This window comes from Aythya ferina (assembly GCF_964211825.1).
Source record: "Aythya ferina genome assembly, chromosome: 16".
Taxonomy (NCBI): Eukaryota; Metazoa; Chordata; class Aves; order Anseriformes; family Anatidae; genus Aythya; species Aythya ferina.
This window is the reverse complement of record NC_140315.1, coordinates 11,685,573-11,712,711: the sequence shown is the minus strand read 5'-3', so window position 1 is coordinate 11,712,711 and position 27,139 is coordinate 11,685,573. Positions and strand designations below refer to the sequence as shown.

The window sequence follows — 27,139 nt, the reverse complement described above, 5'->3', positions numbered from 1 at the left end:
GGGTGAACGCTCGGTGTGTGGACCTCAAGGGACGGAGAGGGAAAAATAAGCAGCCGTAAGGCGCGCTGCGTAATTAGTATGGGTTGGTAAAACAGCCTGCCCATGCAGGGCTGCGGAGGGACGTGTTTACAGCGGGAGCAGAGACAAATGTTTTCTCAAGTGGCAGTGTGTTTTGTGGGGTATGACTCCCTATTTTTAACACTTCTTTTGGAAAGAGATCGTTGAATGTGTGCCTCGACACACAGAGCGAATAGCTGTGCTCTTTATGGGCTGATGGCTGGATAAACCTTCAGGGAACAAACCCGTACCTTATCCCCGTCCTGCCCGTTTACTTGTGGCCCCACCAACTGGTAGAACCGAGCTGTTTCACTGACCACCCATCTAACCTTAAATCTGCTCGTCAGACGCGCTGAAAGGGTGTACTCCGGATAGAAGCAAAGGAAATGCATGCTCTGCATCCACTGAGGGCTTTATTCTTAAGTGGAGGTGGGCTTGCTTCATGTGTTAGAACTGAGCATTGAAAAAGGTGTTTCCTACTCTGAGAATGGCCAAGTTGGAGATCAGAAAAGTTCTGATTGCAGTACAGGTAAAATATTCACTGGACTGTATTGCATTTAAGCTCCAGTAATAACTGCTGAGAGTTATTACCTTGTTCTTACTGGCTTCAAATCAGTTAGTGGTGATAAACAGAAAGTATCAATAGTGCCAGAGGGGAGTTTGGTCATTATAAAAGTGACTCATCCTTCTCTGAAGTGGAAATGTAGCAGAATACATATTCACACACCAGAAAAGATGCTACTGGCTATGGTCCATTTAATATACAGCCACTCAATACTGTATAACCCCCCTCTGCCATTCTGTAGTAGCTTTCAGTGACACTGGAAAGGATTGCTGCCAATGGTCTCAGGACTACCTTTTTCATTTCCACCCTGAGGTGGTTCTCTGAGCTTCATCGTTCCAGTTTTCTTGAATCTCATCCCCAAGACTGAAGTTAACAGCCCTCTGCTTTCAAGCTTCAAGGAGCCCAGAATTTTCACAGCATTGTCACCCAGTAAATCAAAAAGCTGAGTGACAGGGACAAACAGAGAGGATGGCAGCAGTTGAATCCTCAGGACATTAGAGATCTGGAGTAAGTGGCTGAGAAAATTCCAGATGAGAGAAGAAATCATGGTGCACAACAGCTGGTGAAGAAAAAGGGAAAGAGAACTGTCATGACAATGATATTTTCATTAAGAGGTTCAGTTTTCAGTAGGATATAAATGGTGTGAGACCATAACTGCTTCCTTCTGTTGTCCACCCAACAAACTAACAAGCCCTTTGCTGTCATTATGTCATCTGAGGGACAAGTTTAAACTCCAGTTCTTCAGGCTGCTCTGTTCAAGCTGATACGTGCATTTGTGAAGATCTGTAGGAGAAACAAATAGTGCTCTGACCAAGCCTGGGCTCATTCTTAGCATTTTTCCCTCTATTTTTAAAGCAACGATAATGGGGAAAAAGAAATCTTACTGCACTGATTCTGTATTGCCTTGGTGATGCTAGCGAAGTCAAAAATACCTCGACTTGAGATATTCCTGATTCCATGCTAGAGGTCAGCTTCAAGGCGTGGTTAGTCAAACAGCTACAGCAATTTAAGGTAATAGCAGTCCTTAACTATTCTAGCCTAATAAAGCAGCCAGCAAAGCTGGTAGAAGTAAACACGGGTAACTCAGAGGCTGTAATTCAAAAATCCAAGCAACAGAAACAAGTGGACAGGACTGAACAGTGACAGTGGAGGCAGAGACCAGCTTTTCCTTCCAAGCCCCTTCTGCAAATGCACATACAGTAAAGGAACAGGGAACGAAGACATACTAGACACTGATCTCTAACACTTTCAGATTATCTTTTGGGGTTTGTATGAAGTGTAAAAGGATTGGAACTGCAACATTTGCAAGGGGACTTCTGGCTCCAGCTCTTATCAAGAAAGGGAAGAAACAAGTCTAAGTTTTGCTACATATGCCTTTTAAGAAATCTGAAGCAGCTTTTAAGAATACATAATATCAACGTTCTCAAACCATGCAAATCAAAGGAGAGTTTCTAGATACAGCTGAGCTAAACCCCTAGTCTTAGAGAAGGTAGCAATTTTCATTGTTTCAAATGTGATTCCCCAAGAGACTTTGCAAATACGCATACATACCTTTAAGAATGTATTTACACACATTTATATCTGTACAGTCTTGTTCTACCTTTAGCTTGGTCTATAACAGGATTCATTCTTACTCAAGAGGCAGAGGAGTCAGGCAGAGGGAAAAAATAAGAACTGAGGCACAAAAGCAGTACCATATGCAATGAGATAGACTGGTCAAGCTACTCACCATCATGATGTTACAAAGAGCACTCTTCTCATTGTGGGAGGATCTTATCTTCTGATTCTGAGACCAGCTGTCTGAAACTGCAGGGGGGGAAAAAAAAAAAAAGTTTGCTTTTGGCTTTTTAGTTTTGAACTTGGAAAAGCAAATCCAGGCCTCATTTTTCCCATAGGCCCACCTGAACATGCGTCCTCTTGAAATTCTGTACTGGATGTGTCGTTCTGGTTTTCATCCTCTGCCGGTTCATCTTCAAATTTGGAATCAGGCTCAAATGCATCAGAAGATTGTTTCTTTATTTCTTCTGCAGGGGGTACCTGTTCTACAAATGGATTTTAAAATACCATGTAAAGTATCTGTCCACAACATTTTTTGTTCTAGCTACAAGCCTTGTACGTTCTATCTATGAGCTGGACAAGGTTTTCTGAATCCCTTTCACCTGAAATGATTTCCAAGCCCAACTAGGTAATAAGAGGCCTGTAGAAGTGTTTGATTTTAACCAACTAGATTGTAACCAGCAACTATCTTGGGGGGGGTAATATAATGCACCAGTTGTGTTTTGTTTTTTTTTTCTACTTATGCCTGATGTAAAGAGGCATAAAATAAGTGGATATGACTTAATTAATCAAAAAGACATTAAAAAGAGCACCGTTCTATTTTGCTCTCTTAAGAGTGATTTAGAAGCACTTTAGAAGGCCTGGTGCCAACAACAGTCATCCCACAGCCAGATACTATAAAAGTAAATGCAGTACACATAACCTGAAAATTTCTATTAAGACATGAAAATGTTCCAGAGTCGCTGTGTCCAGACAAAAGCTGACACCCAAGCACAGCATAAGCATGTGGCAGAGCTACCCCTTACCCACACAAAATACATACATCCTTCTCTTCTGTTTTACAAAAATCAGAAGTAAGCCATGCCTATACTGCTCAGGGTAGTTTTGTACCATTATCACAGCTTCATATGCCTACATTCTTTAATTACTGTCATTGCTTATCCACAAGAGCACATTTGAGTGTGTGGAGAAAGAGCTAGCAGCAAGCGGAGACTTCTATGAACATCAGCTACAGGTTAAGCCCCCAAAAAATGGGAGCTGAGAGTAAAAACTGCAATGACCACACACATGCAGGACAGGAAAGGAGGGAAAAACATAAGCCTCAGTTGTGGTGAACGCCTTCTGTTCCACTGCTGCCTGTGGGTCCAAAGGAATTGTTTTCTTGTCATTACTCCTATGGGACCTATTATAGGACTGGTTGCCATCATGCTAAGTAAGAACTGACTGCACCAAGTAGAAGTAAAAATTTATTTCAAGTTTGTTGAAGTCAAGTTTTGTTCTTATTTCCCTTCCTATAGCTGTCCTGCAAAGGCAGAATTGCTGCTTTTGAACATACAATTTATTCCTCAGCTGCAATTGCTTATGCTCCAGGATTAGCAAAACCAGCAAAGCTTTATCCCCAGGAGTACATCAACAAGCCTATTATTAGCCTAAATCAAAGCCTGTTAATAGTTACTGACATGTTAGAAACAAGAATCAGCAGCAGATCAGAAATAGATGCACAATACACAAATAAATGAAAACTCATGTCCTGTTCCCTTCAAAAACAATTTTAATCTACCTCCACACTACTAAGAGAATCCTTTAACAACTCCCCGGCAAAGTCTGCTCCCTCCCCTAACCCACAGAGGAGAACTGTATAACACTGGTGTTTGAAAGCATACAAAATTATTGGGTTAGGCTTTTTCTTGTTTTTCTTGGGAGGCAGGGAGGGGAGGGATTTTTTTTAATAGAAATATTTACTCATCCTTTACCTTTCATAAATTAAATTATGTTTGAGAAAAAGGGAAAGGAAGAACAGCTGACAGCATTTAGTTTTCTTATAAGCATTTTAACAGAAAAGCATAACAATTTGGATTTGATTTTTTCCTATATCACCAATAGTACAAAAAAATTATCTAAAAAACTAGCTTTAGTTTCTTTCTGCGATGAGTGGCGTTAGGCTAAAAATAGCACCTAGAATGCTTTAGAGATGAAGTTAACAGATAAAGTCTTTATGCGAAAGCATTTATGCAGTCAACTGCAGAACTTACCTTCATTAAGTAAAAGCTGTAGCCAGAAAATCAGTACGATCAATAGAAATACAAATGGCAAACAAAACCAGAAGAAAAGAAGAGGAAAGGTCAGCTCATTCACCAAAGGAACCAGAGGGTACCTCATTGCTTGCTTCAGGTTATGCTAGGTTTAGAACAGCTTGCTTGTTCCACTTTACTAACTACCTTTTAATAACTCCCGTTGCATCACTGTCTTAATCACAAGAGGACCGGTAATATTCTCAGCATAGATAGCAGAATGGACAGCCCTCTAAGAGCAACGAGGGAGTAAAAAGGATTAAGTATGGGCTAAGAAGGAGAAGTGAGAAAACATCTGATTTGATTGTCCTTCCTTCAGCTGGTAATTAAAGGATAAATATTAATTAGAAAGCCTTCAAGGCTTATGTTAAAATGGCAGTTAAAGGTAAGCTTGTAATTTCTGATATAGGGGAGATAACCAAGCACTTGAACTGCTGCTTGGAACGGGGTAACGAAGGTGACTTTTGAGAAACCAATAAAACAGACTTGCAGAGCTGTTTAGATGATGACTACTAGCTACTTAAAAAATATCTATCCCAGGCACTCTCATTGGACATGGACCTCATATATGTCCCACATTAACATGGACTCTATTTTTAACCTTGTCTGTATCTTTCAATCTGTTAGTGAATCCACCAGGAAAATAAACTTTCATATTTTAATTGACTTTCTATTTCCCTTCATTCCAAGAAAGGCAAGCTAGCATGTCTCATAGGATGCGTCTATATACACGTTTCTTAATAAAGAAGTTTAGTAGTAATTGAAGAAGGAGCAGATATATAGCCTTGGTTACTTGATATCACTTCTGCAGCAGTAGACAAACCAGTTAACCTGTCTCTGTTTCTCCCTCAATAAAATAAAACCATTATCTATCACTTACCTTACGGGGGAGGGGGGGGGTGTTTGGCAAAATTGTTTGTTTGTGTAGCTCTCAGAAAACCTTGGATAAGAGCAGCTATGTAAGTGCACATTATGAATGATTGCATGCATTTAATGTTCTTGCTTGTGTGCATGTGTTTGTTTTCACATAGTAACAGCCCCTTGAAATGAGCCTTTTAATCCAAAGATCTAAATGAACTTTACAAATTCTTATTAGCTCATGTTAATAACAACCCCGTGTGATAAAAGACAGCTATTATACCTACTTTGTGCATTGGGTAAACAAGTGAGAAAAGCCATTAATGACCTGAGCTTCAAGGATGCTAAATATTTGCAGTCCCCATTTCACATAGTGGGAGTTGTAGGTACTTGGCATTTCTGGATGGATGGGATGTTAGTGGTTAATCTACAAATACAATGACAAGAGTGACAGCAAAATCCAGGAGTTTCAGTAGTAACATGTTTCTCCTAGCCATAAGTGCATTTAAACTTCAAATGTGCAGAAAATCCCAATGTAAAAGGAAAAAACAAAGAATTCAAACTTATTGTAGAATATGAAAACATTTGGATACACAAGTTTAAATTAGAAAGTCTGAAAAGGAAAACAATGACAGAAGACTAACCCAGGCACATTCATTCAACACAGTAGAACGATTAAAGAAAACCCCTGATTCCTCATGCCTACCTTGTTATATCCAGAGTGGTGCTGTCACCAAAGTGAGACACTTGAACCTCTCAGGGTATATCCTGGTTCTTCACTAAGCTAATCACTTGCTGCTACATTTTGGGAGAATGGGGTAGTTGTTCCCATTCAGTCTGTGGGTGTTGCAAGCTTGCCTTTGCAGCAGGACACTTTCCATTTTGCACACTTGCCTCTTCCACAAGGGAACAGGGGCACAAATGCAGCAGTAGTCAGTGCAAAAGGAGAGGACATCTCAGCAACAGCTTGCAGCCTTCTGAATGTGGTACCCTGTTTTGGCAGAAAGAGATGAAAGCTGAACTACAAGGCTTTGAGGAAATGCATGTTACATATGTGTGACTTTCCAAAGGCAGTCCGACACAGGACAGGTAGCACAGGGCAGCTGCTGCCACCTGGATCAGAGCAGCTGTTGGCTCTTCAACTTGAAAAAGGTCAGGCAACTATGTGAAAAACATGATTAGAGCATCCAATGTTGAGCACGCAAACTGGGGAAGTAACACCTGCTGGGAGGGGTTACTATTAGTGCCTGGCATATGAATTTTGAAGCTTGTAAGCTGCTATTGGTTTTTAACAAAAAGTGATTAATAAAAGCTGAGCTCAAGGGTTCTGCCCTTCAAAGCCTTAAAGTGGGGGGTAGGTCCCTCTGAGCGTAGTAATTAGCATATGGGGGGACAAATGAGCATCTTGGTGGTAATTAGCGCCATTACACCTGGTTACAGGCTGTATTCCCTAACGTAATGCTTCTTTTGCAGCAGGTTATCCAGTCCTGCTGTTAGTTATTGCTGCGTTGTGGTGAGGGTCAGCCGCACCTCAGCTGCCAACCCCGCAGCAGTTCTGAGGTGCACAGGCTGCTCAGCGCCTCACCCAGCCCGACCCCGAGCACCCCCAGCGATGGGGCACCCCCAGCCTCTCGGGACATCCCCCCTCTGACTGAAAACCCCACAATCTTCCCCTTCGGCCGCTTTTCCGAGGCAGCCCAGCCCCGGAACGGCAGGCAGGGCTCGGTGCCGCCGGCCGGAGGCAGCAGCGGGGAGGGCTCAAGATGGCGGCGGGCCGGGTGTTCGCCTTCCGCGACGCGCGTTGGGCCCCGGACCCGGTGCTGGCGCCCAGCCCGGCCGTGCGGAGCCCGCAGCCGGTGCCGCTGGTGATCGACAACGGCTCCTTCCAGACCCGGGCGGGCTGGGCGGCCGCCGACCCCTCCGTCCCCGCCGAGCCCCTGCTGCGGTTCCGCTCGCTGGCGGCTCGCAGCCGGGGAGCCCGCGGCGGAGCAGGAGCCGAGACTCAGGTGGGCAACGACCTGGGCAGCCCCGAGCCGCTGCGCTGGCTGCTCCGCTCGCCCTTCGACCGCAACGTGCCCGTGCAGCTGGAGCTGCAGGAGCTGCTCCTCGACCACGTCTTCCAGCGCCTGGGCGTCTCCTCGCAGGTACCGCCCGGGGGTGCCCGAGGGGAGCCCCCGGCGTGGGGCACGGCCCCGCAGCCTGCACCCTGCTGCCCCCCCCCGGTCCCCAGGGTGTCCCCCCGGGTCCCCAGGGTGTCTTCAGCCCCCCGGGGTGGCGATGAGGCGCTGGGTGTGCAAGGGAAGCGGCAGGGGCTGCTGGAAGGGTCCCTCCCAGTTCGGGTGTTGTGGGTGTGTGGTCAGCTCCCATCCACACGTTGGTGTGTGCCCAGCAGAGCCGAGGCCTGTGCCAGCTCTGGGGCACAAAAGCTTTGCCTAGGGCTGAACTGAGCCCCCGCCAGTTTTCAGCCACCTTTTGCCTACTCGTTTCATGGATTTTTCTTTATGTGTACCTTCAACAGTGTATATATGCTTTTAACATCCGTTTTTCTCTACTCCTAGGAGTCTGTTCCTTGGTTGAATTAAAACTGAAAACCCTGCTATAGACAAGCCTTTTTTTCCCCATAAGTGCTAGGTGTAATTTAACTTAAGCATTCAGCAGCCTGCAAGTGAAGCGCTTTCTCCTTGCTGCTTTGGAGGAGTTGCTGATCTTTAAAAGAGGAGGAGGGATAATTATCTGTGGATTTTCTCTTTGTCCTTTCATTTGTTTCTTTTCTCTTGTCTTTTACAGGGCTGTGTTGATCATCCCATTGTTCTGACTGAAGCAGTGTGCAATCCGCTGTATTCGAGGCAAATGATGTCAGAGCTCCTCTTCGAATGCTACCAGGTTCCCAAAGTGTCCTATGGTGTGGATAGCTTGTATAGTTTTTACCACAACAGGAGGCAGAACTGGCCCTGCAGTGGTTTGGTGATATCTTCAGGCTATCAGTGTACACATATTTTGCCAGTCCTAGAAGGCAGGTGAGGTCTTGGTGTCTTAAGTACAGTGCAGCCTCTTTGGCAGTCATTGATTTTTTATTTTTATTTTTTTTTCAGCAATCACAATACCTGTTTCTCTGGCATTCAGTGTTGCATTTCCTGCAGAATACGTTCTTATCAGTCTTAATTTATAGTGAAGAGGAAAAGCTAGGTCTTCAGATCTTGTGAAGTTCAGTTGAATTTTGAATTGAAAAAGCAGTGCTGAGCTTGTACAGAACTAGTTTTTAATTACTATTCACGCATAGATCCATACTTTCAAATGCAGACAGGGATATCTGTCTTAAGTAAGATCAGATATTAAAAAGCATATTGAATTTAAAGTGTTCTCTGAGATTTCTGCAGTCCTTAAGACTTTGCTCATTCTGATTATGCGGCTACATTGTTTTTGTGTTTTTTTTTTTATATTTTTTAACTGTTACTGCAGGAGGGGGCTTTATGACATCCAGCAAAGCTTTCAGATTTTCAAAGCTTACACCTGGCCAATTGCAAAGTTTTATAGAGGTTAGAGGGACTACTTTATAGTTGCACAGAATCGTAACTTCCCTCCTTAAAATAAAGCAATGTCTTTTGTTGACATAACTGAAATTATCATTTTTAAAGCAGAGCCTTTCAGAATGCATCTGCAAACAAAGCAGTGCTTATGGTTATTGCCTGAGAAAAAGAACAGATTTTTTCGGAGAAATGATTCTTAAAATATTACCATGTTAATAATCATCTGTATGCTTGACCATGTTAAAAACGAATAACGCTGAATGAAGCAGGAGGTCTGTTTTGCAGTGAACTTCTAGATCTTTTCAGTTCCATTTGTTTCCCTTGCATTTTCAGGTTGGATGCTAAAAACTGCAAACGTATTAATATTGGAGGGTGTCAGGCAGCTGTGTATCTTCAACGCCTCCTACAGCTGAAATACCCTGGACATTTTGCTGCCATCACTCTCAGTCGCATGGAGGAAATACTTCATGAGCATAGCTACATTGCAGAAGACTATATAGAAGGTAAAAACACTTTATTAATCACAAAATACCCTTCATGGAACCTTAGATCCGAACTCGTTCTCAAATTGGCTAGGGTTCAGGCTCAAACACTCTGCTTCTATTTTGCTTTCCTTATGGGGATCTTTCTTTTAGTCTATTACACAGGGAAAGCTTGTCAACAGTTTGAGTGCTGTAGCATTTCATGAAACAAAACTGAATTTTAGAAATCCTTTCCATGTTAGGTCAGACTTCTCTGTGAATGATAATAGATTATTGCAGATGAAAATTCACTCCCTTACGGCTGGGAGGAGAGAAGAGACATTAGTGTGCACTTCCCACTTCTTGTACTTAGTGTTTACTTCACCCTGGAGAACAGAGTGCTAAGAACCATTTGCACTGAGTGTACAACTGGAAGGCAGTGAACTGAAGAGGTAGCTAAATAAGGGGGTGGGTTCCAAGAGGTGGACAGGATCGTAGGCTGGACTGTTGTCTTCTTTCTTCAAAGTCTGAACTTAGCATGGAGTGTATACAGATGTGAATCATCCTGTTCAGCCTGGTAAAATAGTTCCTTTACTCTCAAAACTTTAAGAACTACAGAAGTGGAGGTCCCCAGAGTACTATGAGAACAACGTGCACAAGATGCAGCTGCCTTTTTCTAACAAACTACTGGGAAGCACTCTGACATCCGAGGAAAAGCAGGAGAGGAGACAGCAGCAATTGCGTAGGCTTCAAGAACTCAACGCACGCCGTAGAGAGGAGAAGCTGCAACTCGACCAAGAGAGGCTGGACAGGCTACTGTATGTACAGGTAACGGTGGCAGTTCTCTGGGTAGTCATCTGGGAGAAGTGTAGGTTGCTCTCTGAGCTTTACCCAAAGGTTCTGTGTCACTGTAAAGGAGCTGTAACTGTCCTGGGCATTTTCTGATATGTAACTTTAAGGTTACTTGCTGCATAAGAAAAGTTAATTGATGCAGGTGATGCTTGCAGGTTTTGAATAGTATTTTTGTATTCTGCTTGCTGTAGAAGCAGGCACAGCCATAATTTATCATAACGAAGGCAAAGTTTATGTACGTGCATAGTTGATTTCCATGTGGAGTTCATCACAAGCAGCTCTGATCCGTCTGTAGGAACTTTTAGAAGATGGTCAAATGGATCAATTCCACAAAGCTTTGGTGGAGCTGAACATGGACTCTGCAGAAGAACTTCAATCTTATATCAACAAATTGAGTCTGGCCGTTGAACAAACAAAGCAAAAAATCCTACAGGCAGAAGTCAATATTGAAGTGGATGTTGTGGACAGCAAACCAGAGGTATAATGTTTTCACCATTCTTATCTCTGAGAGAATCAAGTTTGTGCCTTAAAATGTGCCCTTTCTGTAAATAGCTGTATTATAGATGAACTAAGCTTCTCCTTTAACACACTCCTTGTGAATTGGGCAACTGCTCCTCACTTCCATCTTTCCTATGCAGTTACAGAAAGGGAGTTTTGGTTGTATGCCTGAAATCACTGATCTTGTTCTGCTCATCCCAGATCACCGTGCAGTACCTTATTGCTTGATTCCATGCAACTTTAAGCATAACACCTAGGCTTCGTGGCACTAGTTAGTGTTACAGGTGTGTTCAATCGTTAAGTTTCCTCAAAGATTTGTTGACTATCTTTAAAAACCTGGGGGTGGAAAAAGGAAAATAGCCCTGAAAGGTAAGATCAGTCTGAAGGTACTGCTCCCTTTGTACTTACTGCTGGCAGCATGTACCGGCCGGTGGCCTTACTTCAGGGTGAGTTGGTTTGGGGGTTGTAAATGCAGCAGGTAACATACCCGCTCTTGGTCATGCTGCAAACCAATCTGTCTTTACTTTTGCATTGCTTCTGGTGAACTTATTTTTAACATACCTTAATGACTCTAAGATTCTGGCATACCAGGCCTTACTTTTTTCAGTGTCTGAGAATTAATGATGCGGCACTTTGATTAAAACATCTTGAGATTTAAGTACTTATAGGTCAAAAACCATCCTTAAATATCTGTAGCCTAGTATTAAAGATACAGAAGAACTATTAAGTTCTGTTTTTTCCAATGTTTATGTTCTTTGCTTTTGGGTGCAGGGAACTGCATGCTAAACAGCTAACCCTTTGCTTTTGTTTTGGCTATGTTTGGTGCAATTAAGCAGGATGCTTTATTCTTTTTAATTAACAATGAAAGATTAATTGCTACACTTGGTTGTTGGAGGTTCCTTGAAGAAGAGAAACTTATTTCTCTGCTTTGCCAGGCTAACACAGGCCCAGTACATACCAGTTCTAAAACATTGTCTAAGACTGCTTGTACATTCACCTTTCAAGTTGTATAAAACCTTTTTAGTTTTATTAGCTTTTGTTTAGGAAAAGGTAGAGAAGAAAACAGAAAAATAAAGGATAGAGGAGAGTGATGCCAGATGGAGTTGTCGTGTTTTATTTAGCAGTTGAGACATAGCCAAAACTAGCTGGTGAGCTGGTTTCTTCTGGGTGCTGCTTCCCCTATCCTTATCAGGAAAGTTTGTGTAAGAATCAGGAAGACTGTATCTGAGCAAAATGGAGGTAGATCATGGGTTTTACACTTGTCTTCTGTCAAAAGAAAACATTGTAGAAAGAGACCAGCAGCAACTTGTGACTTTGCCAGGTGGTTGTGCCCATGTCCCAACATGTCCATTTTGGATCCCACTCTCCTCCTGTTTGCTAGGTGTAGTCTCAGACCTTAAATTAATTGGCAAGCCTTTCTGATCATTTTGCACTTTGTGAAAAAGTGTACTACTATCACCAAATCCCTTTGTGAAGATAGGCTGGCTCTCCTATATGTATAGGCTGTATAAAGGAGATTAAAATCTAATTATTTTGTCCCAGGGTCTGTGCCAACTTTTCAGCTGAGTTCTATTTTTTTTCCTGTTGCTTTTTTTTTTTTTTTTTTTTGTGGGCAGGGGGTTAGAAGACAAAAAAACTGGAGACAACTTCAGGTGACTGTGTGCTGTAACAATCAATACAGCTTAAACTTCAGTGTTGAGTAGCTGCTTGTTTTTTAAATGAGCTAAACTTCAGAAGGCTTAAATGATCTAGCTGTATCCCATGCTGGCATTGCTTGCTAAATGTTGCAACAAATGTTTGTTTAAAAAAAGTAAAATGACAAAACCAAACCCTTAGCAATAAAACCCAAAAGGTATTTCATTAAAATACTGAAATAAATGAAATAACTGAAGAATTGTCCCTACTTCACAACAGTGCTTTAGTCGTGATACTTCTCATTACAGAGGAGCTTTGGGAGCAGAGGAGCTTCGTGTCTGTGTGAAATGCAGCTTTTTTCAGTGTAGCCCATGTGCAGATGCTAGGCAGTTGAAACTAGGCAACTGTCAAAAACTGTGTGCTAGCTTTGTAGCTAGCAAATATTTGTTTTCCAGTTCCACACAAACAGAGCAGGGAATTAAATGGTAATTAGAGCAGTGAGAGCACCAAGTTTCAACCAACTTAAAGAGCTATTTTAATACGTTGTTGTACTAGGGAGTACGTTACACTGCACGGCTAGGCTGCGGTCCTGGCAGTCAGCCTGGTGACTAAGGCCTTTAATTTCTGAGCTGACCTCAGGATAACTTTTTTTTTTTTTTTGAAAGTGCTTGATTTTTACGCTTTGAGTAAATGTATTTCTTAACACCTCTTTTCTTGGTTGGTCATCCTTCTGTTTTTTCTTCAGTGCTGAAGAACAGCATATTCAGTTTCAAGTGTGTTTTAGAGTTGAGATTGGAGGGAATCTGGGTTGAGTTTTCCAAGTGTCACCAGAATTGAAGTCATGCATGTGCCTAGCACATCTGAGCTAACCTTCCACAACCTTCTCTATTTCCAGACCCCTGATTTGGATCCACTGGGCAGTGAACAGTCACTGGAGGACGTGGAAAGTATGAATGAGTTTGAACCTTTATTTGCTGAGGACCAGCCCGAAGCTGAGAAGCCTGTTGCTACAGTACAGGTTGGAATTCTGTATCTTCTTGTGTCAGAGGTTACTGCCTACTGGTAGTCTAACTAGTGTGCTAACATTTCTCCAAATACAGACAATGTCTGCTCTTGGGAGAGATGCTTAACCCTCTGAACAGAACACCAAGAGGAGAAATGTTCTCCATCGTAACTGATGGTTTGGGGCGTGAATGTACCCGCTCTTATCTCTACAGGCAGTGCATGTTATAGCAGTTCTGTGCTTTTAGGGAAAAAGTCCTGCTTAAGTTTGTGTGTGTGTGATCCATAACCCAATATCACATCGCAGTGAACAAAACTTTCATTTGGTAAGAATGAGCCATAGAAATGAGTGGCAACAAACTGGGGGGGAGGAATAAGATAAAAGGTTAAAGAAAATGGACTTATAACCTTTTACAGCATTGTCCTTTCTCTGAGATCATGACTGTTTTTTTGTAAAGTATTGTTTGAAAACTTTAATTACTATAGAATGTTACTATTCTTTAGCATAACTTTCTAATACTTCTCGATCTTGTTTTTAAAGCCCGTGTTTAACCTGGCAGAGTACCACCAACTCTTTCTTGGCACTGAAAGAATCAGGGCTCCAGAGATTGTCTTCCAGCCCTCCCTGATAGGAGAAGACCAGGCTGGTATAGCAGAAACTATGCAATATGTCCTTGAGAGGTGAGTTTATGAAGCTAACAGGCACATTCTTCAAACAGGCTGGTCTTGTTTTGATAGCAGCTTTTGCAATACTGGTGGTTACTTATAAAGAACTTGAGAAATATGTTTGAATAGTTTTTTTCGGTAGGCTTGAGCATTGCAGTTAGAGATGTCTTTCTGGTCTGAAGGCCACATGTCACCTCTAAGTCAGTGGTCTCCAAACATTTTTGATCATGCACCCATATAGTTTAAAAAAACACAGATTTTGTATATTTGTATATTTATAAATTACAGATATTTGATGCTGTGCTAACATTATAAAACATAATAGAAATTTTAAAAGGATGAAATGTCTTATTAATGCTACAAAAATTAGTTTTAGTCCCTTCAGTGCAGCAAAGATATTGAGTTGATGGAATGCGTTCAGATAAGAGCAGCAAAGCTGGTGAAAGAACTAGGAAATAAGGTGTATAAGGAGTGGCTGAGGGAATGGGGTTAGTCTGGAGAAGCAGAAGCTGAGGGAGACCTCATTGCTCTCTAAAACTGCCTGAAAGGAAGTTGTAGGGAGGCAGGTGTTGGTCTCTCTTCTCAGGTGACAACTGATAAGATACAAGGAAACAACCTCCAGTTGTTCCAGGGTAAGTTTAGACTAGGTAGTGGGAAGAATTTCCTCGTGGAAAGGCAGTGGGCGTTGGAACAGGCTGCCTGGGGAAGTGGTGAAGTCACCATTCCTGAAGGCATTTAAGAGATGTGTGGATGTGGTGCTCAGGGACTTATTTTGGTGGCGGCCTTCATAGTGCCTAGTGGATGGTTGGATTTGATGATTTTAAGGATCTTTTCCAACATAACTGATATGGTGATACTGTGAAAAGTACTTTCTTCCCACATACCCGTAGATTGTCTTGCTCATGTCCCACTTCAGAAAGCACTGGTAAAAGTTGTAGAGGGAAACAAAGAACCCTCATAAATATCCATCCCCAGAAACAATACGCAAGCAGTCTGGTTTGTAAGACCAAAGCCATCTGTGGTGTCTGTAAGGTATGATGCAGGCACACTTGCTGGACACCTATTTCCAGCCAACTTAACATTAGCAAATGTAACCCCTCAACCTTTGTGAACATGTGAGGTTGCATTTTCTGGGAGGCAAGAATTCCAGATCTGCTGAGTTGTTGATTTATGGGGGTATGGTTCAGAGGACTTTAAAGGTTTTCTTCTGCCACCCCAGGAATTTTCAGAAACCAAATGGAAACCAAATGAGCACAGGGTCTCATGCTGGTGAAGTGAAGGAAATTTCTCAAAGTGAATCTTGAAGGCAAACTATCAGTGTTTTTTGCATAGCTGTTCAGTTTATAGGAATATTGCTCTTGGAAAAGGTTAAGCTCTTTTGTTCCTTGTAGGTATCCAAAGGAGCAACAAGCTGTTCTTGTCCAGAATGTTTTTCTCACTGGTGGAAATGCGATGTACCCTGGACTGAAAGCTAGAGTTCAGAAAGAACTCCTCGAAATGAGGCCGTTCCAGTCATCTTTTCAGGTACGTGTCCTGACAGATGAACAGACTTCACAAAAACATGTGTTAAAAAGTATTCCTGTCTGGGAGAGGTATGGAGTGAGTGTACTTAGAGCATGGGATGGAGAATGTTCCATGATGAGGCATATGACAGCTGCTTTGACTCAGAGAATGATGGTGAAGCAAAGATACAGTTGATGTAACAACTGTGGGATAGCAGGTAATAGTACCTATCTTACAAACCTACCGTCCTCTGCTACTTTCTCAATAGCACTATCCGAGCTGGGGAAGACCCAGAGCTTGCCATGCATTTTGTAAAAGCCTCTCTTGCTGGTCTGAAACTAGCTTATGTACCAAAATCTACTACCGTCTCAAATAGCAGATCTCTTTAAGCACAGGAGGAGAAGAAAAGCAGCAATTCTTGTGGCAATTTGTGGTCCTGTAACAGGTTCTGTAACACTTGCTGTGTAGAGTGTCTTTTTGTAGCTCTGAGCAGGGTGTGACTGACAAACTACCATATACTTGGCAGCTTTAGGAAGGATATTGCTTGCTAGTTTGGGGTCCATAGGTTGTCAATGGGAAGAGAATGAGCTGCTTTTAATATCACTATTTCTAACAGAATAAAGATTTCTTTCCATTAAAATATGTTCCATAGTTTGGTTCTGTCAAAAATCTGTCATTTCAGATATTTCATATGGTACTTGCATGGTGTCTAGTCTAGCCTGCCTGTAACTGCAGCAGGAAAGCATTTTAAGCTGCAGTGAGAGGAATCACTTAAATAGAAATGGGATCTACACAAGTGGAAAGGACACGTGTGGTCTTTTCCCCACATACTGTGATTTCTTAGCCTGCAGCATTGCTGGAATTCACGCTGGAGCACTTGATACTTTTGCATTACTACCAGGTCCTCCCGTGTTGGCTTCCAGCTGTGAGGGCTGCTGGTTGGGAATGTGATAATACAGGCTTTGCAGTCTGTAGAAACTGCAGTCTCATGCTGAACTGATCTCAAGGTGAAAACACATCAAATCCTTTCCTCATGCTCCTTTCAGAAGCACTGAATTATCAGCTGAGACTTCTGAAATTGTGATTTGCATCCCATACTATTCTATCCAGCATAAAAAGGACTTTACTGTGTTTAGTTCTTAAACAACTCGATATTCTCCTACATTTATTGTTGTGTTTTCCTTCCATCCAGGTTCACCTTGCCTCCAGCCCAATTTTAGATGCCTGGTATGGGGCTAGGGACTGGGCAGTGGAACACATGACCCGTGAGGAAGGCTGGATAACCAGGAAGGACTATGAAGAAAAAGGGGGAGAATATCTCAAGGAACACTGTGCTTCAAACGTTTATGTTCCCATCAGACTTCCAAAGCAGGCCCCACGGACTACAGAGGCATTAGCACCCAGCAGAGCGCTGACATCTAGCACGGGCAATCCTTGTGAGCAGGCGTAGCACAGAGCCTTTGCTACAGCCCCCCAGGGGGAGATAGAAGAGCAAAGAGAAGAGTTCCCTGTGGTCTTGCAGTCTGAGCTGTGCGTGGAGCACAAAGCATCTCATCCAGCCCCTTGAAGGGGCAGATGGCCGAGCTGCTCTGGGGCAGCAGCTGGCCCGGTTGCAGCACCTGGCAGACGCAGTGCTGCTGCTGCATAGCGCAGGAGGGCGAGTCGGCAAGGAGGAACACAGGAAAAGTGCATTCCGGAGAAAAGTACAGCCTTAGGAACTTTCACAGTAAGACTCAGGGGATTTAGCAAATGTTTTACATTTTTTTATTAAAACTTACTGCTTGTATGCTGCTTTTGTGGTGTGATTCAAAAGCTCGACTTGTATCACGCAAGGCAGTCCAGCAGGCGTCTCCCTCGCTCGTCACAGCGAGTGCTTGTCAGGCTGTGTCGTGCTGCTGGAGGTCAGAGGGGCTGCTCTCTGCCTCCTCCTGAGGCCCCCTGGCCTTGTCTTGTCCGATGCCCATCCCTCTGTGTGCTTTCCACTAAACTTCCTACAATCAGTGGGATTCTGGATGCTTTATGTGGTTGTTGGTATTACTGACGTTGGTTGAAACTGGAGACCTGATGTAATGTGTGGTCCAGCTGTACAGAAAGAGCCCCCCATAAAGCACAGTCCAGAAGGAAGCCGAGGTGCATGTAGTGCTCAGGTGGTTTTACAGCAGTGGTGGCTGAGCAGGGCAGCTCTTGGTTGGGGGGGAATCTTCTCTGCTGCTCTTCAAAAGCTGGCTGGAAGCACCTCCACGTTAGCTGCAAAAAGCTCGCTGGTGTTTCATGATAACACAATCCACTGGCTCCCTCCACTGAAAGCCTCTTGATAGCACATCCCCTGAAACAATCTGTGTCAGCTTCATTGGTGCAGGGCTGGGAAATAAGAGGACTGATGCTGTGTCCCCTGCCACGTCTCAGGTGGTCTCAGTGTTGTGATGAATGCTGACACTGATGTATCAGGGTTGATAGACGCTTCAGATGCTCAAATTTGGCATAATAAATCCCTTCTAAATTGCTTGCAGTCTAAGCGTAGATGATGGTCATCAAAAGTCTCTTCAGCAATAAAGCAAACTCTTTGCTTTACCACGGCTGTGTGTGTTTCAGTGCTTTGACCTCTTTAATGACTGCAGGCTGTCAGTGATGGTACGTTGTTGAAAAATGCAGGTTTGAGCCAGGCCCCTGTCCTGCTGCACAGCATGCTCCACCTGAAATTTGACCAGGGATTCAGTTCTCACACTGAACAACTCTCTGTTGCTTTCCCAAAAGAATAATCGATGCTGAACCGAAACCCAAGCAGACTGCAGGAGTTTGGCAAGTAAGCCTCTAGTCTGGAAAAGGTAAGACTATGGGGAAAATATCCAGACCATAATTGGAATAAGGAAAGTAAACAGGTGGTGGCTTGCAGTCCCCGAAGAACTGCAGAGCTCCAAGAGAAGTCATCTGGCAGCGTGAAAACAAAGGATGTGAGGTACTTGGTGCTGGAGCATGGAGTTTATTGCTACAGGATGCAATACGCACACTGCTGGATTCAGAAAGCATTACTCAGACACCTGACCTTAAGAAAAATCTGCTATCAAACACCGAGGGCACGCCCGTGTGCAGGCAGTCCTGCAGTCACACGTGGCTCAGCAGGGGGAAGAGCTGTCACCTGCTCCTGTGTGGTTCCCTGAGCTGGTTGCTCTCCATGGCCTGGCCCTAGCTGGATGGGGAAGGGAGTTTGCTACCTTCAGATGGCCTCAGATTCGGCCTGTCGCTCTGTCCCCAGCTGCCTGGAGGCCTGCTGCTTTTCAGGAGTATTACGGCAATTCTGCAGGTGTTTAAGGAATGTGGCAGAACGTGCTGTGCTGACAGCAGAAATGTTACACCCCAGCCAAGTGTCTCTTCTGATCTCAGCTCGGGTGGGTGAGCTGCAGTGCAGGCTCTGATGGCCTGTTGCTGTTTGACCCCTCTGACAGTCACGGCAGGAGCAATGCTTGTGGTGCAGAAACTTGTTCTGGTGCTGGGTGCTGTGCGGAAAACTTCCAGCATGGAAACCTGCAGCAGATGGTGACATTGCTTTAAATGTTTGGCCAAATCATTCCAACCACTTTTTTTGTAGGAATTCAAAGGCTGATGGAGTAAAGAAATGCCAGATCAGCTGCCTAAACACCTTCAAGGGAGCATAATTTTATCCTGTCCTAAATATTAGCAGTTAATTTGTTACTTTATCCTTGTAGCAGCTGGGGTAATGAATGACCTTGGGCACTACAATTACAGCCAGAAGCTGTGCTAAATATGCTGGTGGTCACTTAATTGCTTGGAGTAGCAATGTGAAAAGCATGGATGTGGCAAAGCAGGATGAATTCTGCCTGTTTTGGGTTTGGTTCTGTGGTACATTCGCTGTAGTGCTACACGAGCACTGGCACAGACGTGGGATGGGGTGGGATGTCGAGGGCAGGCAGATGCAGCAGCGTTTGCCTTGACAGCAGCGTTGGCTGAAGTGCTCCTGGAGCTCCACCTCTGGGATGCTTCTGTGCAGGGTTTTCTCATGCCCGTGCCAGGAGCTGGGTGTCTGTTTTCCATATAACTGTCACAGGGTTCACCAAACCCAAAGGGGCTTGGAACATTTCTTCTGTGCAGTGGCTTATGCCACCCAATGCCAGGAAGAGGCCAGGAAAGCACCTCCTTGTCTCTTTTTATTGGGACTTCCGTGGAATTGGAGGAACTGCTACAATGAGAAAACCAGATATTGAAAAGAGTTCTGTGGACAGGAAACTTGAAGTGATGCTGTGAGGGCCTTTGCCAAGCGGTTGTAGAGGTGCCACTGAGTGAGCTGCTGCGTAAGCAGCCCTAAAATCTGTAGGGTGTTTGTCCTCGCAGGTGTCCTGCACGCTGACAAGTGCAGCTGCCAGGTCAGAGGTGGTTGAGAGGTTCACGGTTGGTCCTTAATACCTGAAGTTCAAAGCAAGCTGTAACCTTATTACGCAACCAAGTTATCGCCTAATTGAGGTCAAAGAAGGCAAAAGTACAAGCTGCAATTCGTCAGGCTTGGTGAGCTCGTCTATTTAATGGAAATGAGAGCTCAATCTGGGTTCCACCTTTCGCAGGGTCCCTAAGATCTGCTCCGAGTGGAAACACCACGTCAGTGAGGAGCCCTGGAGACCGAACAGAGCACGTGTCTGCTGTCCCAGATTTCCGTTTGAGCTGCATACAAGGGTTGCTTTTGGTCTTGGAGGCTTCTTACATTTCCTACACCATAACGACTTCAAATAGTAACCATTCCTTGCTAAATCTCCACTAGGACACCAAGATTAGAGCTTTTTGCTCCAGTTATTAATCTCCCGAAGAGTTAATGTGCTGTGTAAGACAGCATGTCAGAAGAAAGAGAAGATGCCCATGAGCTGTCACTTAAAATTTAGGATTATCCCTCCAGAGGCAGCCTGCAAGGATCCTGTAGCAGCCCGTCGTAAGCGAGAAGTTTTGAAGCTTGTGTGGGATGAGCAGGGGAGGGCAGGCTGCTGTAATGGATTTAACATTATCCCCCAAGTCAGATGGTGGGATTTCCACCCCGGTTCGACACGTCAGGCGCAGAGCAGCTGTTCCAAGTCCCATTATTCACTCCCACTGCTTCGTGCGATAGCGAGCCAGTCCCTGAGCATCAGCTTCAACAAAACTGCTCGCTCTTGAAAGGCTCAGGCTGCTGCTTGGTGTGCCAGGGATTCTTCACGCTGCATTTTGTGCCCTCTTTTCAGAGGCCGGGTTTGCTATATTTAGGTGATGCACACCTTTTGCCCCACTTCTTCACGAGCCCAGCCCTAGCTCTTAGGATGGCAAAGTGCCATAAGTTTCTTGTTTGTTTGATTTTAATTGTATTGGGTTTTCTCCATCCATAGGGATCTTTTTTTTTTTTTCTTTTTCTTGCAATTTCCTAATGCGGTAAAGACCATAATGATAGTGCTACATCAGGAGCCAGGAGATGTGCATTAATTTTCATCTCTATTTACTCCTGACAAGCCAGTTTGTGCTCGTTTGCTTCGACCTTGGTTCCCTGTCTCAGCATCTGTAACAGCAGAATTAACCTGGGAGGTGTGCTAGCGGAGGCTTTTTACGCGGTGCAAAACTGCAGAAGACCATAAGGGTGGTGGGAAGGCTGGAAATGGGGCTGTGGGGAATGGGGCTGTGCTCATTTAATGCACATTTAGGCCAGGTGCAAGTGGAAGGTCTTCCAACCACCCATTGCCTGAAGCCGGGTGAGGCAGGCAGTGGGGTAAGAATCACTCTCTATATATTCTTTTATTCTTAAGCAATTGCTACTGATTGCTGTCAGAATATGGAACAAGCCGGATTTATGGGCTGACTCAGAAGCTTTTATGCTCTTAAAATTCCTGGTTTTAGGCAGGACAGGATTTCTTTGCCTATTAATTTATTTCAATAGCTAGGTAAAGTACAAAGCAGCTTCTCCCTTTACCTGTCAGGAAATAAAAGTGACGTGTCGGTGGGGAAAACATCTTTTATGTTGCCAATGGGCTTCCTTGTAGGCATCTGGGTTCCTGCATTTCCAAGAGCTGTGAAATCAGGCTGTTAAATCAAGAGGAAGCTCATCCCCAAAGGAAGCTCAGGGCAACAGTTGTGGCAAGTCTGACCAGACTTTACAATATTCGGGTAAAAAATATGGCTTTATTCAAACCTAAGTCACATATATTCCGGAAGAGAGAGACCTTTGGAAAGCATCTGAGCTCCTTGCATTCAGAGGACATGCACTGGGGTAACAGAGCAGGTGGCCTTTAAACTGGAGCCCTATCACTCAGGTTTTAGGGTTCAAAATACATCAAACTGCTTGGGAGCAATGAGGTTTGGGCCTCTGGCCACCATGAGGAAGGCAACGGTGTGTTGGGTGCCTCCCTTAGGCAAGGGAGCCTCGTGGACCTCCGGGTGGGAGAAGTTCAGGAGGACGCTGGTGATCTGCAGCCCCAAAAGCCTTGGAGCTGCTGTGGTGGCACGTGGGGCTGCTGCGTATGGGCTGTCCTGTGCCCCCGTGCTCAGAAGGGGCCGGAGGCTGCTGGCTGAGGGTGATTTCCAACCTCTCTAAATTATCTCCCCCTTTCTGCAGCTCTTCCTGCTGAATCCCCACAGGGGAGGCTGTCCCGACAAAGAGGGGAGGCCAAGGGCTCGCTGCCTCTTCTGAGGCTGGCTGGGAGGCCAGGTCCAGTCTGTAACAGTGGTTTTTGGACAGCCACATCTTTCCCCAAAAGAATTTGACGTGGAGATTTTGTTCTTTGGGGTGTTCTCGCTCTCTTCAAAGGAGAAGGGTAATAAATAAGGAGCACGAGCCTGACTCACGCTGGTTTCTGCGGTCCGAGCGGCAGCCCAGCCACGTCAGGGGAGGACCAGCCCCGCAGGACCTGCCCTGGGGGCTGGCAGGCACTCGCAGGGCTCCTCTGCACAACTCTAGAAATAACTTTGTTTACTCCTCGATTTTATAACCTGCTGCCAGCTCTCCGGAGGCAAAATACCCTTAAAATGTCCCCAGCTGTTCCCTCGGATGTACCCACAGTAGCGGGCCCCTGGGATCCGCCTCGGGTTTTTATGGGAGGCCAGGAGGGCTGTTACCAGGTAGATGCCATCTGCTAGTGCTGGCTGGGAGCTCTTGGTAAGCTGCTTGCATAATACCTTGCACAGCTTGTCAAGTATTAGGAAAAGCAGCTCTGGTTCCTGAATGTGGCAGGGTTGGGTTTTTTCCTGTCATCTTTAAACTGAGTTTTACGTCCCCTGGGTTAAGCGTTGTGCATTAGCAGGATGCTCCTGGCTGGCACTGCTGCTCAGCGCCGGGAAATGTTTCAAACCCCAGTCCTTAGATCACTATAATTTCTTTTTCAGTGCTGCAGCTTGGTTAAAATATACCCCACTCCTCCTCTCACCCCAGATTCCTGCCACATACCTGGCATTCCTTCATTTTAATGAGATGAGGGAGTGGGGGATTTCACCCTCCTGGAATTTTAGAGGAATACTAAGTGGATTTCTCATGAAAAGCCCCATTTAGGATACAAATCTCCCTGAAAGATAGTCCTTGCATGGCAGACCTAGCTTTGGCTGGTAATGGCAAACAGTTTGGAGTTCCTCATTTGATTGTGACTTTCTGCTTGTGCTGTGGTGTTGGGGCGAGCTCCAGGGCTGGTGGCTGGAGCAGGGCAGGCTGCTGTAGGATGGGGACACACGTGCCCCTCCCAGGCTGTTGGCACTTGACTTTTCTGCCAGTCGCTGTGATCTGGCCAAATTCTCCATACAGACAAGGCAATGTAAAAGCTGTCGAGGGAAAATAGCTCTGCTCAGTTTACCCTAATGGCTCTGACAGTTTACCCTAATGGACATAAAGCTGCGGCCTGGACCTGGTGGTGGACCCTGGGAGATGTTGAGGGAGAAGAGCATCACCACCGCAGGGCTCTGCCCTCGTCCACCCGTCAGAAAGGGCAGGTTGAGGAACACAAACCACAGAGCTCTGCAAGGGGGTGGGTTTTGGAGTAGCAGCACCACGTGCTGCCATGAGCATCTGCTTTGGAGGCACCATGAGCTGGGCTGTGAGCACGTCGGAGCCTACTGAGATGCTGCTGTGGCAGCCCCACGCCACGGTCCGTGCCCCTTTCTCCACACAGGGGCTTGTCTACAGCCTCGTGATGCCAGGAACTGCAGAGCAGACACAAAGGCACCGGCCTGCTTTCATCCAGCTCTGTGGTGGCAGAGGGCCACGGGCTGTCCTGGCTGTGGAAGGAACAATGGGGAGGAAAGCTTTGATATCCCCAGCCATGGACACCTTGGGCGGCGCAGATGGAAGGAACTGGGGGCTGGGGGCTCCTGGTTTGCTTTTATCCTTTGTTAGGCGCTGGTGACTTCTGGTTGTGGAGCCGCTGTGACCTCTGCTTTGGCTTTGTTTATGCGCTCGCTGATGTTGTTTGCAGCAGGCCTTTGATATCCAGCTCCAGCCAGGAAGAGCTGAGCCTGGCTGCCCACAGCACGCTGCAGCCTGGCAGAGATGGGTCTCTCCATCTCGCGGGGAAGACAGTTGTGTGCTACCAGGGGCTGTCCCCAGGGTGATGACTTGTGCCCAGCACCTGCCCTTCCCTGCGACCACAGCCTGCCAGGGGAGCAGCGGGCACGGCGAGAGCTCGAGCTCAGGTAGGAGCTGCTGATGGCATTGCACTGCCAGTGGGTGGAGAGTTAAGATGCAAGGAAGCAGATGGCTTTTATGGGAATTTGTGGTGTTTTTCTATGAATAAAAGAACTAAGATGTTGCAGAGCTTCTGTGCTGTGTTCAAGTTGCAGAGATGCACCTGCAGCAGTCAGTAGATGTCCACCACACAGGATCTACAGCTGCAGGCGTCAGAAGATACCCACTACCCATCACCTCTCTGGGCTGTGTCCAGGCCCCTGTCCCCAGCATCCTGCTGTCCATGATGGCTTGGGGACAATGCTCAAACCTGGAGGAGATAGCTCACGTTCATGGTTGCTATCTCTTAGCTCCTTCTCTCAAGTGCAGTTTAAAGTTCCCAGTGAATGCTGTTTCTTCGCAACACAACAGATTCTCCAGGCACCAGACAAGGCAATTCCCAGGAGCTCTAAAACCCTAAAGTGTGTTTACACAACTCAAAATGCACTTACAGTATTATATCACCCTTCAATCTCCTCAGCTATTTTGCGTGCTGGGATCTGAAATACAAATGCAAGCCCTGGTTGTGCCGTGTGCCTTACGCAGGCCTGAAATGGGTCTTTGATTACAAATCCAATGAGCTATGAATGGCAGATTCTGCAAACAAACCCCATCTCAGCAGGAGCCAGCCCTCAGGAAGGTGTGTTTTTATAGGGTATCAAAGGTGGGGCCAGAGCAGGTTTTGCTGCTAGCCTGGGCTTTGTGGGATGTCTTGGTGTGCTGTCCCCATGTCAGCTGTGGGGCGGCTCCATGTGCTGTCCCTACAACAAGCAGACCTCTGGCTTTCAGCTCTCTCCCCTACCCAGCTGCACAGCCCATCGGCAGCGCTGATGCAGGGTCCTGTGGGAAGCAGACCTGGGTCAAAAATGACTGTCTCTATGCTGCAAGAAGTGGAGATTAGGAAAGAAATAAAAAATATCCCCCCAAAACCACACACACACAAAGACCTAGCACAACACTAACCCCCCCCACCCCAAAATCCCACTGTTCTGATTTCAGTATTTTCCACAGAAAGACCCTCCCAGGCCTTGTTCTCAGCAGAAGACGGGCTGACCGCTTTCTATTTTTATTCTTTGTAGGAGGGTGTTTGAGCTGCCCCAGCTCCTGAATTGAAGGAAGTCCTTTCCTGAAATGTGGACAGAAGTGCTCCAGGGTTTTCTGGCTCAGGAAGTCATTCTTCGGGCCCGAGGCTGACTCCTCTGGGGCCACAGACACCAGAAGTCCCCGTCAGGCTGGCAGAAGCCGAGTGAATGAAGTCCTGCCAAACATGACAATTTTGGTAGTTCCTGCTCTGCAGACTTCATGTCCTCAGCAGGTTTTTGCCAGGGTGTCCCTTTCTTTTTAAAGAAGGTGCTGTGTTATAAATCTAGGCAAAAGAAATAAAAATAAATAAATCTAGTTTTGTTTCATTGACATCCTAAGGAGTTTCTTGAAATTAAGTTGAAAATATGTTTATTTTGAAAGTGTTTTGCTCCTTCAGATTCATGTTTGTACTTGAAAATAAAAAGCTTGTAATTCTCTAAATGTGGCATCAGCTTCTTCCGAGATGTATAATTTGAACATTTTGAATGTAAGTGTAAGCCTTTAATGTCATAATTTCTTAATACCACTGCCACAACTGTTTAGACGTATAAGTCATTTGATTATAGCTTTATGTTAAACGAGGAACCATAATTAATATGATCATGTTTAAGTTTCTTCCCTACTGAGCATAAAGATAGAATAATCTCTCCAGAGAAAAGAGAGCTTCCTCACAGGACTAAACTGAAAGATTTTTCTAACAATTTAGCTTTTGGAAAAAGAAGTTCAAGCTGTTAGTAGATAGGACTGAAGCAGGACAAAACATGCAGAGTGCTTTGTTTCAGAGATGGGGAGCGAATCCTGGTGACCCTTCCTCTGTTCTCCCCTTTCCCAGCCAGGATCAGGGCGCAGCGAGATGTCCCCTGGAGCCCTCCCTTTTCCTCTTCCCAGTGCCATCCCATGGCATACCCAGAGTGAAAAGAGCTCTCTGGAAATACAAATTTTTTAATTTCTATCTCCCATTTTTGCCTAATGTATGTCTACCATCCATTTTCTGGAAGCAGCAAATGCATGCAGAACTACCAACCACCCTGCTGTCCTATCCAGCCCCTAGGGGTGGTGCCTGACAGCTGGGGCTGAGCAGGGTTGTGCTGCTCATGGGCCTGCGCTGCCCAGCCCCTGCTCCCCGCTGTGACCACAGCACCTGGCTTTTAACTCAGCCCTGCTCTGCCAAGCTTTGAATCAGTGTTGGAGGCTTGGTTTTGGAATAGCTCATAGCTGATGCACCTGCACCGTTTCAGCGGGTGCTTGCGAAACCTGCATGCAGGGAGGCGTTTCCACGTGCCTCCAGGTACGTGCATGTCAGCACCAAGCGTGGCGGTGCAGCCCCCTGCACTGTCAGGGCACGCTGCTGCACCTTTGTAATGCACACCCCTACAGCACAGGGGCATCCTCATGCCCCAGGGTGAAGCAAGCACAGCGCTGTGCCCATCCCTGCACTGCTCTGATGCATCCCACAAGGTTCGACATGCCGGCATCCCTGGTAGGCACCCTGCTGTCTCCTGTGCAGCACATCCTCTGCTGTCCTGTCCAGCCCTTCAGCCTGGCAGCTTTTATCTTCTCATGAAGGTAATTCAGTGTCGATGGCTTCAGCAGGAGCAGAGCTAGGTGACTGGAGCTTGCTTCACCTGCACTCCAATGCCGTGTGCTTCACCCTTGTCCTCAGGTTGCTGGTCTGCCTCGGGGCACAGCCACAACCCCCAGGTTTTGGTGCAAATATGCTCACACCCGTTCCCTCTACCCATAGCGATACCCCTTTATCAGCCCAGCCAGGGGAAAAGGCTGCTCTTACACTCATATTTCACTCTTGGGAGGATACATCTGACCAGGGAGTCGTCAAGAGGGTGTTGAAATAACTTGTGATCTCAAACTTGACCTCCGAATTATTTGTTTAAACTTCTGAATGCAGGGGGAGGAGA

The 27,139-nt window shown here is 45.5% G+C and overlaps 2 protein-coding genes across 9 annotated transcripts; one reads left to right on the top strand and one right to left on the bottom strand.

Annotated features, from left to right (window-relative positions):
- Nucleotides 1–453: 453 nt before the first annotated feature.
- ADIG (adipogenin) lies at nucleotides 454–6,493 on the bottom strand. 7 transcript variants are annotated; one of them, XR_014698514.1, is made up of 5 exons: nucleotides 6,442–6,493; nucleotides 6,035–6,319; nucleotides 2,524–2,664; nucleotides 2,352–2,428; nucleotides 454–1,181 (listed from the first exon to the last, which is right to left on the bottom strand). XR_014698514.1 is itself a non-coding variant. In XM_084537806.1 (5 exons), exons 2-5 carry the CDS (start codon nucleotides 4,435–4,437, stop codon nucleotides 870–872), a joined length of 531 nt encoding a protein of 176 aa, XP_084393932.1. In that variant the 5' UTR covers nucleotides 4,438–4,447; nucleotides 4,618–4,671; the 3' UTR covers nucleotides 454–869. The 7 variants fall into 7 exon arrangements, 4 of the variants coding, with proteins under 4 accessions (XP_084393932.1, XP_084393929.1, XP_084393931.1 ...); XR_014698516.1 differs by lacking the exons at nucleotides 6,035–6,319; nucleotides 6,442–6,493 and adding exons at nucleotides 4,432–4,447; nucleotides 4,618–4,741; XM_084537806.1 differs by lacking the exons at nucleotides 6,035–6,319; nucleotides 6,442–6,493 and adding exons at nucleotides 4,432–4,447; nucleotides 4,618–4,671 and having other exon boundaries at nucleotides 2,524–2,659.
- A 206-nt stretch (nucleotides 6,494–6,699) lies between these two features.
- On the top strand, nucleotides 6,700–25,664 carry ACTR5 (actin related protein 5). Of its 2 annotated transcripts, XR_014698513.1 has the most exons (11): nucleotides 6,702–7,472; nucleotides 8,116–8,345; nucleotides 9,189–9,358; nucleotides 9,927–10,144; nucleotides 10,464–10,646; nucleotides 13,197–13,319; nucleotides 13,845–13,984; nucleotides 15,361–15,493; nucleotides 16,665–17,198; nucleotides 18,125–18,297; nucleotides 25,220–25,664. XR_014698513.1 is itself a non-coding variant. In XM_084537802.1 (9 exons), the coding sequence occupies exons 1-9, from the start codon at nucleotides 7,092–7,094 to the stop codon at nucleotides 16,920–16,922; spliced, it is 1,836 nt and encodes a 611-aa protein (XP_084393928.1). In that variant the 5' UTR covers nucleotides 6,700–7,091; the 3' UTR covers nucleotides 16,923–17,263. The 2 variants fall into 2 exon arrangements, 1 of the variants encoding a protein (XP_084393928.1); XM_084537802.1 differs by lacking the exons at nucleotides 18,125–18,297; nucleotides 25,220–25,664 and having other exon boundaries at nucleotides 6,700–7,472; nucleotides 16,665–17,263.
- The last annotated feature ends 1,475 nt before the right edge of the window (nucleotides 25,665–27,139 follow it).